General features: G+C 40.5%; 1 protein-coding gene across 6 annotated transcripts in view; it reads left to right on the top strand.

Annotated features, from left to right (window-relative positions):
- The first annotated feature begins 1,267 nt into the window (after nucleotides 1-1,267).
- Nucleotides 1,268-10,000, top strand: part of LOC135109055 (sodium- and chloride-dependent glycine transporter 1-like) — a 158,076-nt gene continuing 149,343 nt past the window's right edge. For 2 of the 6 annotated variants that reach the window (XM_064020064.1, XM_064020065.1), the window contains exon 1: nucleotides 4,547-4,857. In XM_064020064.1, the coding sequence (XP_063876134.1) occupies nucleotides 4,752-4,857 (106 nt within the window). In that variant the 5' untranslated portion in view covers nucleotides 4,547-4,751. Of the gene's footprint in view, nucleotides 1,396-4,535; nucleotides 4,858-10,000 lie in introns of those variants that run through there. The other 4 variants (XM_064020060.1, XM_064020063.1, XM_064020062.1 and 1 more) reach the window with 4 other exon arrangements.

Below are 10,000 nucleotides of genomic sequence, written 5' to 3'. Positions count from 1 at the left end.
AGCCTGTACGCGTACCAAGAGCCAATTCAAGGTCGGTTCGCAGTTACTTCACAGAGAATTCCAGATCAGTTCACAAACAGTTCACAATCAGTTCACAGAGAGAGAGAGAATCAAGTATCGTCACGTCCGTCATAATCAGTGTCTCGGTGTCATGCGTGTGCATCTCTGTCCATCATTAAATCAAGAAGAAATCTAATCAACTTTGTGTTCTTTTACTCGTACAGTCAACCATAATCCAAATGACCTCTACATGCTACCAACAATATCCATCGAAGAAGTCAGCCACCACCATCTAGTCTACCACCGTCATCTCCAGCAACATCCATTAAGTCAAGCAACCAGTGATCTCTCCGGTACAAGCAGTGTGCAGCCTCAGTCAGAACAGTGGTGAATCAATCTTAATGAAACAGTGGTATCCAGCGACTACCAGGTCCTGTAAAGCTCTCCAAAGTTAATCACTATCATACGAAATCTCTCTGATACGGAGGTGGCAAGACTCTAATAGAATATATATATATATATATATATATATATATATATATATATATATATATATATATATATATATATATATATATATATATATATATATACATAAATTCATCAATTTTTGTCATAGCGTTAAGAGCATATATTCTTTCCCTAAACATGCTCATAATCCCACTTAACCATGTTTAACCAGGTCCACTAGCCACACACGTGGTTGGGGGTCAACTCTTCATTATAGTCAAGACACTAAATTCTAAATTATCCAGCATTAGTAATATTATAACTATATATTAATGATTATATATGAACTACAATATAAGAAAGATAATCAACAAAAATCACACAGTCCTTCCGCTGCTGTTGTGTTCGTACGTGAAGCAGACTTAAGAGGGAGGGACGCCTGTTACTTAATTCGTTGGCAAAATACGAACGTTCGCACTCTATAGTTTCGACTTCGGATTATAATTAAACAACAACCATGTTATGCGTACATTAATCTGATATTAAATCGGTGTTAGTTAAATGTCTGTTACCTTATCCACATTTTTTGCATCATGTTATTATAGACCCATTCAAGAAAATTAATTCTTCTATTACTTCTTGCTGTTTTTTTTTATCAGTGTGTTACCAATTTGTCTAGTTATTTAAACGGGGAGCACCGCCCTGAAATGCACACGTGGAGGCACATCCTAAAATGAGGCCATGTGCCGCCCCGCTCCTACCCACCACCCCCTACGGCAATACCGCCACTGGGCGTACCATAGGAAGATTTGAGTGTTTTGAATTCCGTTGCACGTTCGTACAACATCTTAACTTGCCAGCACACACTTTTAACAGTCTGCCGGCAACACTCGCTGCACAGTTGTCAGCTCTTCTCCCCACCTGAAGGAGTCCATTTCATGGTAGGTTATTTTTTTTTTTTTTTCCTTCTCAAGTTCTAAGATAAGAATTGCGATTCTGGCTGTGTTCGTCGTTATCAACTGGCTATTTTGCATTTATGGTCATTTTCAAGTTGTAAATAGTTGATAATTTCGAATAAGTTTGTCTCAACACCCACCTCTGTCTTCCTTCCCATGCATAGTTATTAATGGTCAGCGCATACTTTTAGCACCCAGGCCACTTGATGCTCTTGAGACAGTTTTAAACAGATGTTAAAACGTTATAAAAATTCAGGATTGAGTAGCCTGAAAAAAAAAAAGAATCCTTATTGTGAATGGAAGATACCGTTACACACACAATCTATTCTTGTTGTACTTATTACGAAACTGAAGATTTTTGTTTAACTCATACACGTGTAATTCAATTTTACTGAATTTGTGTTGAATATAAAGTGAGACGTTCAAGTAGATAGAGCTGTACCAGAACACTATCAGCAAGCAGATAAAGCAGTCCCAGAACACCGCAAGCAAACAGGCAAAGCATTACTAGCAAGTAGATGAAGCAGTATTGAACAAAGAAAAAAAAAATACATGTTTAATTTTTACAACAGTTCCACTATATCAGAATACGGAAATAAGTATATCTCACAGGTGTTAGGTATATTCTCACCCTTCTCACAAATCTACATGCACCTAATACACGCACACCCTTCACTTCCCAGTTTGGACTGTGGTATCGACTCTAAGTGTCTTGACACAACCCACAACTTTTTCTTCATTATCTTCTGAAACATTCGTGGCATTAGATCTAATTTTCAATCTGTGGAATACCACCTCTCCTCTGCTAAACCTCATCACCTTTTTTCTTACCGAAACACAGGTGTATGAGGAGACTGACAGTAGCTCCTTCTCTGTTCCCTTCTACCTTATCCTTATTTTCAATCCAAAGCTGGATGTTGCGTCTATGTGCACAACGACATGACTTGCTCTCATGCCCACGGTCTTAAATCTCACGATTTTTTTTTTATCATCTGACTACGACTACGGAGTCACTCTCAAACCAAATATACTTGTGCTGTACAACTCTCACCTAACTCCTCTGACTATAAAAGAATTTCTTTTGACTACTTAACTTCCAAAAGTGGAGGACATTCTAACACTCTTCCCTTTCACAGAGATCTGCTTTTTGGAGATTTCGTTATCCACCACCAGTTCTGGCTTTCGTCCCCCTTAACCGACTAACCTGGTGAACTAGCCTTTACCGTTCCTATCCTTCATGATCTAGAGCAATAATTGCAACACCCTACTAATATTCATGATCATTTTGGAGATACACCCAACATTCTGTCCTTTTCCCAACCTCTAATCTTTCTGTTTATGCTGTCAGTCTTCTTCGTTGGGCTTCTCCGATCACAACCTCATATCTGTACCTTGTCAAATCGTTCCAATTCCTTCTCAGGATCACCCATAGCGGAGGTGCCTCGCGTTTTTCCTCTGTTGATTGGGGGACCTGAGGAGGTACTATTTTGATTTTCCTTGGAATAACTAATGCTAATGCTTTTGTGTCAGAGAAACTCTTTCGTTTCGTAGTAGTTTCTTGTGTCTTGTTAGTAATCTGTTTTGTCTTAAATGCTACTGCGAGCTGAGGCAGTTCAGCCACAGAGGATCTAAGTAATTAGCTGCATAGTAAACTTTGCTCCCTCCCTTGTCGCCCAGGAGGCAGTAAACGACACTGTTCGGCTCGAGGCTATAACACTGTTGGGCAGTGGGAGGACTGTCACGGTGGGTGGAAGCCCAATGGGGTATTAAACCTCAATCATATGCGCGTTATTGGGTGTTAACTGTTTTTCCTAGATGTGGTTGTCAATTCTTCTGCAGCTGTGGGTATTAAGTGCTGTTTGGAGTATTTCCCTTTTTTGTAGATAGGTAAAACAGGCTGACGACCTCAAATTATTGTGACCTGGAGTTACAGCTGTTGTGAAAAAGGGTGCAGGAGTCACAAGGGATCCTGTACACTCTTATTTGAGCCCTGTACTGAGTCCACATAGTAGGTGGCTCAGTGAAGCTAGTCCAAGTACAGCAGCTTGGTGAAGGGGTTGGGAATTGTGGTCATAACAATATATATATATATATATATATATATATATATATATATATATATATATATATATATATATATATATATATATATATATATATATATACATATATACAAACACACACACACACACATGATTAGATACAGCCCCTCTCACAGCTGTCACAGCTTATCCCTAAGCTACCTCTTACATAGCTTAGTGCAGGCCACAAATACAACAAATCCTAGGCACTTACCGGTCGCCAACAACTATGCAGCCTCTCAGGTCACCATTGTTTAACCCACCGAATGAGAAAGGAGTATAACAAACACCAACTTAACCCACCACAAACTGGGAAGAACTAATGAGCCATGTTCTTGGGGACAGACAGTATAAACAACGCACCGCTAGGGCAAGGGTAATAGCCCCGCTGGACAATCCGCCCTCAGTAACGAAAGTCAGAAAGGAAGAAGAGAACAGTGTCTATATCCGTTAGAATACAGGCGCAAATACGATGAATAATCAGACAATACAGGCTGCAGGTGGAGTCACTATCCGGTCTGCAGGAGTATAGAGGTACAAGAGCCCTCAGTGTGTTTGATGTTGGCCGGTCCTTTCGTCTCGGCATGGTTTCAGCCGTTTCGGAACTTGCCAGATAAAATATTAGTCTCTGTAAAAAAACAATGGAAAATATCTTAAATTGATTATGCAGCAGGAGATTAGAAATAAATGTGAATACATTAAAAGCCTATTTACGATTATTTAGTTTGTAATATTTGTTCTGTAGAGTGTGCATCACCGAATCACGTGGATATTGTTAGCATAAACACCTGGGATTTATATTTTATAACATGATGCAGTACATCAAAATGTATCACGAGAAGTTATTTTAGTATGTTTATCTCCATAGAACTGTAAGGGCATATATCGAGTTCTGCATTAAAATAGCTGGCGACCACCGGCAACTCAGACTATAGCGAACATTGCAATTACTTGATCCACTAGAGAGAGAGAGAGAGAGAGAGAGAGAGAGAGAGAGAGAGAGAGCTTACTCATTTTAATTTATAGTTAGTGAGATGGAGTTAATGCGAGCCACGAACACTTGGCCTTGTTACCATGGCAACCAGTTGGGACTTCAGCTGCTGCTAGCTGCGAAGAGTAGCGCACTCGTGAATATAAACTATGATAAGACGTATCTGCCTTGAGTGTAAAAGAAGGACTGTAACCCTGACCCTAATACAGTAATGCGCACGTGAGAGAATAAACTTCGCTTTTTAATCGAATACAAGGTGCTGTATTATTTGATATGATATCAGATGAGACTGCAGGTCTCATGAACAATCACGGTGATTCACATCAACGACAGAAACACCTAATGCTGTCTCACTGCCTCAGTGATATGCTCAAAGTCGGTAAGTGATTTCTGTTAGAATTAGCACAAGATTGTTGATTTGTCTTAAAATATGTGGATGAGCTTAAATGTAGTAATTAATAGTTTTTCGGTATTTATCTAATATTCTAAAAGGCCATAATTGTGATATAAAGCAGTGATAGTGATAAAAAGTCACAATTGAGAAACATTACGTAAGCAGCCTGTCAGCGATTGGTCTCTTAAATCCTTTCAGCCCTGTTAACATACTGGCGAATTTGAACGGCGAACGTGTTGCGACTCCGCTGCGACTAGCTAGGGTCTAGATGACAGTAGACTGATACTTCCCTGCAAAGACAATTTTTCCTGATGTTCATCTCTCTCTCTCTCTCTCTCTCTCTCTCTCTCTCTCTCTCTCTCTCTCTCTCTCTCTCTCTCTCTCTCTCTCCTCACACACACACACACACACACACACATTTACATAAAATTAATAATGATATAATAATAATGATAATGATAATGATAATAATAATAATAATAATAATAATAATAATAATAATAATAATAATAATAATAATAAAATAATAATAATAATAATAATAATAATAATAATAATAATAATAGTAATAACAACAACACCAACAATAAGATTCATTTCGCCATCAAGCATATCTTACACTATGGAACAGAGAAAAACACAATATACTTATGCACTACACAACATACTACTGTATTGCGGACCTAATTATATATCACGGAGCTGAGTCAACCACTGCCTGTGGATGGGCCACCCCATTCACACAGCTGTTCCTGATGGAGGTGATTTTTTTTTTTTTTATGTAGGAAGGGCACTGGCCAAGGGCAACAAAAATCTAATAAAAATAAATGCCCACTGAAATGCCAGTCCCATAAAAGGGTCAAAGCAGTGGTCAAAGCCACTCCTCCCTCTTCAAGGAATTCAAGTCATAGGATGGTGGAAATATAGAAGCAGGCAGGGAGTTCCAGAGTTTACCAGAGAAAGGGATGAATGACTGAGAATACTGGTTAACTCTTGCGTTAGAGAGGTGGACAGAATAGGGGTGAGAGAAAGAAGAAAGTCTTGTGCAACGAGGCCGCGGGAGGAGGGGAGGCATACAGTTATCAAGATCAGAAGAGCAGTTAGCATGAAAATAGCGTTAGAAGACAGCTAGATATGCAACATTGCGGCGGTGAGAGAGAGGCTGAAGACAGTCAGTTAGAGGAGAGGAGTTGATGAGACGAAAAGCTTTTGATTCCACCCTGTCTAGAAGAGCAGTATAAGTGGAACCCCCCCAGACATGTGAAGCATACTCCATACATGGACGGATAAGACCCTTGTACAGAGTTAGCAGCTGGGAGGGTGAGAAAAACTGGCGGAGACGTCTCAGAACGCCTAACTTCATAGAAGCTGTTTTAGCTAGAGATGCGATGTGAAGTTTCCAGTTCAGATTATAAGTAAAGGACAGACTGAGGATGTTCAGTGTAGAAGAGGGGGACAGTTGAGTGTCATTGAAGAAGATGGGATAGTTGTCTGGAAGGTTGTGTCGAGTTGATAGATGGAAGAATTGAATTTTTGAGGCATTGAACAATACTAAGTTTGCTGTGCCCCAACCAGAAATTTTAGAAAGATCCTAAGTCAAGCGTTCTGTGGCTTCCCTGCGTGATATGTTTACCTCCTGAAGGGTTGGACGTGTATGAAAAGACGTGGAAAAGTGCAGGGTGGTATCATCAGCGTAGGAGTGGATAGGACAAGAAGTTTGATTTAGAAGATCATTAATGAATAATAAGAAGAGAGTGGGTGACAGGACAGAACCCTGAGGAACACCACTGTTAATAGATTTAAGAGAAGAACAGTGACCGTCTACCACAGCAGCAATAGAACGGTCAGAAAGGAAACTTGAGATGAAGTTACAGAGAGAAGGATAGAAACCGTAGGAGGGTAGTTTGGAAATCATAGCTTTGTGCCAGACTCTATCAAAAGCTTTTGATATGTCCAAGGCAACAGCAAAAGTTTCACGAAAATCTCTAAAAGAGGATGACCAAGACTCAGTAAGGAAAGCCAGAAGATCACCAGTAGAGTGATCTTGACGGAACCCATACTGGCGATCAGATAGAAGGTTGTAAAGTGATAGATGTTTAAGAATCTTCCTGTTGAGGATAGATTCAAAAACTTTAGATAGGCAAGAAATTAAAGCAATAGGACGGTAGTTTGAGGGATTAGAACGGTCACCCTTTTTAGGAACAGGTTGAATGTAGGCAAACTTCCAGCAAGAAGGAAAGGCAGATGTTGACAGACAGGCACAGTTTCTGAGAACAATAAAAGGAACCCCATCAGGTCCATAAGCATTCCGAGGGTTTAGGCCAGCGAGGGCATGGAAAGCATCATTGCGAAGAATTTGAATACGTGGCATGAAGTAGTCCGAGGGTGGAGGAGAGGGAGGAACAAGCCCAGAATCGTCCAAGGTAGTGTTTTTAGCAAAGGTTTGAGCAAAGAGTTCAGCTTTAGAAATAGATGTGATAGCAGTGGTGCCATCTGGTTGAAGTAGAGGAGGGAACGAAGAAGAAGCAAAGTTATTGGAGATATTTTTGGTTAGATGCCAGAAATCACGAGGGTAGTTAGATCTTGAAAGGTTTTGAGATTTTCTGTTAATGAAGGAGTTTTTGGGTAGTTGGAGAACAGACTTGGCATGGTTCCGGGCAGAAATATAAAGTGCATGAGATTCTGGTGATGGAAGGCTTAAGTACCTATTCTGGGCCACCTCTCTATTATATGTATAGCACGAGAACAAGCTGTGTTAAACCAAGGTTTAGAAGGTTTAGGATGAGAAAAAGAGTGAGGAATGTACGCCTCCATGCCAGACACTATCATCTCTGTTATGCGCTCAGCACACAAAGACGGGTCTCTGACACGGAAGCAGTAGTCATTCCAAGGAAAATCAGCAAAATACCTCCTCAGGTCCCCCCAAGTAGCAGAGGCAAAACGCCAGAGGCACCTTCGCTTAGGGGGATCCTGATGAGGGATTGGAGCGATAGGACAAGATAAAGATATGAGATTGTGATCGGAGGAGCCCAACGGAGAAGGAAGGGTGACAGCATAAGCAGAAGGATTAGAGGTCAGGAAAAGGTCAAGAATGTTGGGCGTATCTCCAAGACGGTCAGGAATACGAATAGGGTGTTGCACCAATTGCTCTAGGTCATGGAGGATAGCAAAGTTGTAGGCTAGTTCACCAGGATGGTCAGTGAAGGGAGAGGAAAGCCAAAGCTGGTGGTGAACATTGAAGTCTCCAAGAATGGAGATCTCTGCAAAAGGAAAGAGGGTCAGAATGTGCTCACTTTGGGAGTTAAGTAGTCAAAGAATTTCTTATAATTAGAGGAGTTAGGTGAGAGGTATACAGCACAGATAAATTTAGTATGAGAGTGATTCTGTAGTCGTAGCCAGATGGTGGAAAACTCAGAAGATTCAAGAGCGTGGGCAAGAGAGCAGGTTAAGTCATTGCGCACATAAACGCAGCATCCAGCTTTGGATCGAAAATGAGGATAGAGAAAGTAGAAGGGAACAGAAAAGGGGCTACTGTCAGTTGCCTCAGACACCTGAGTTTCAGTGAGGAAAAGAAGATGAGGTTTAGAAGAGGAGAGGTGGTGTTCTACAGATTGAAAATTAGATCTTATACCGCGAATGTTGCAGAAGTTAATGAAGAAAAAATTGAGGGGGGTGTCAAGACAGTTTGGGTCGTCGACAGAAAGGCAGTCCGACCTGGGGACATTTATGGTCCCCTCCCCAGATGGGGACTCCGAGGCTGGTGTGGGAGTCGCCATGATGATTTTAAAATTTTTGAGTGAAGGGTATGTGTGTTATTAGGTGCTTGTAGTTTTGTGTGGAGGAAGAGAGTTGTCTTTAGAGGGCAGGCTGTGACTGCCCCCTTGTGTTGTGAGACACAAAGGGAAACGTTCAGTGAGGTCACAGCTGGGTTTAATGATAAGTTCACAGCACCCCCTTAACAGTGCTTTAGACCTCACTGGGAGTAATCGTTTCGGCAGGTGTCTACTGCCTCCTCCTGCATGTCTACTGCCTCCTCCTGGATGATGGAGTTATCCTGTTTGTCCACCCTAACCATCATACTGAACACGGCGTGTCTGCATACGTATGCTGCCAAGACATCTCAGGTCGTGGCTAGAAAATATCAAGGATGAACTGGTCTATCTAGGTAGGATGAATAGCCTTTGAAGGATGTCATCATAGCACACTTTGAAGTTATTAATTATGGCTGCTCGTTAGCTAGACTACAGTGAGTTGCAGTATATGGAATAGCAGTGGCTACTGACTACAACTTCATTTCCTGACTACAGAAAGAATTTTCTGAGCAGTGTGTTGCCCACCACCATGAGCAGCTTGGTCAATTTCCTGATGTCCTCATCATCAGTCATGTCCTTAGTCAGTATGTGCCCAAGATACTTGAAGATGTCAATATATATATATATATATATATATATATATATATATATATATATATATATATATATATATATATATATATATATATATATATATATATATATATATATATATATATATTCACAGCCAGGTCAATTTCAATCTCTTCCAGCTAAAGGTCCAACTTAAGCTATATGAAATCTAATTCAGCTTGCCATGGAAGCATCCTGATGGCACAGCCCACAAAGAGAGCTCAAACACATATGAAAAGGTTAGAAGCATTTGCTATATAATATACTCCATCGATGAGTCGCACTACATTCGCAGCGGTGTGGCAGAGCGTTCGCAACGCGTTCTCTATAGTCACAGAATTCGTATTGGTGTCGCAACGCAGTTGCAACACGTTCGTCACTCATTCGCAACGCATTCGCAGTGCATTTGCAGCAGCAGGTTCGCCAAGTATGAGAGTCGCAACATATTCGCAGCACAGTCGCCTTTCAGGAAGGTGCAGCAGAGTCGTAACAGACTCGCCATCAAAATTCATCGATGTGTGAACGAGGTTTTAAAGATGATAGAATTTGCCAAGTCAAGTTTGGGTTTGCATTTGTTGTTGTTGTTATTATTATTATTATTATTATTATTATTATTATTATTATTATTATTATTATTATTATTATTATTATTATTATCATCATTAATGCTTCTACTATTACTACTGCTACTACATACCACTAGT

Source organism: Scylla paramamosain, chromosome 18 (genome assembly GCF_035594125.1).
Source record: "Scylla paramamosain isolate STU-SP2022 chromosome 18, ASM3559412v1, whole genome shotgun sequence".
In the NCBI taxonomy this organism is placed as follows: domain Eukaryota; kingdom Metazoa; phylum Arthropoda; class Malacostraca; order Decapoda; family Portunidae; genus Scylla; species Scylla paramamosain.
Note: the sequence above shows the minus strand (reverse complement) of the source record. Positions and strands in the feature narration are given on the sequence as shown.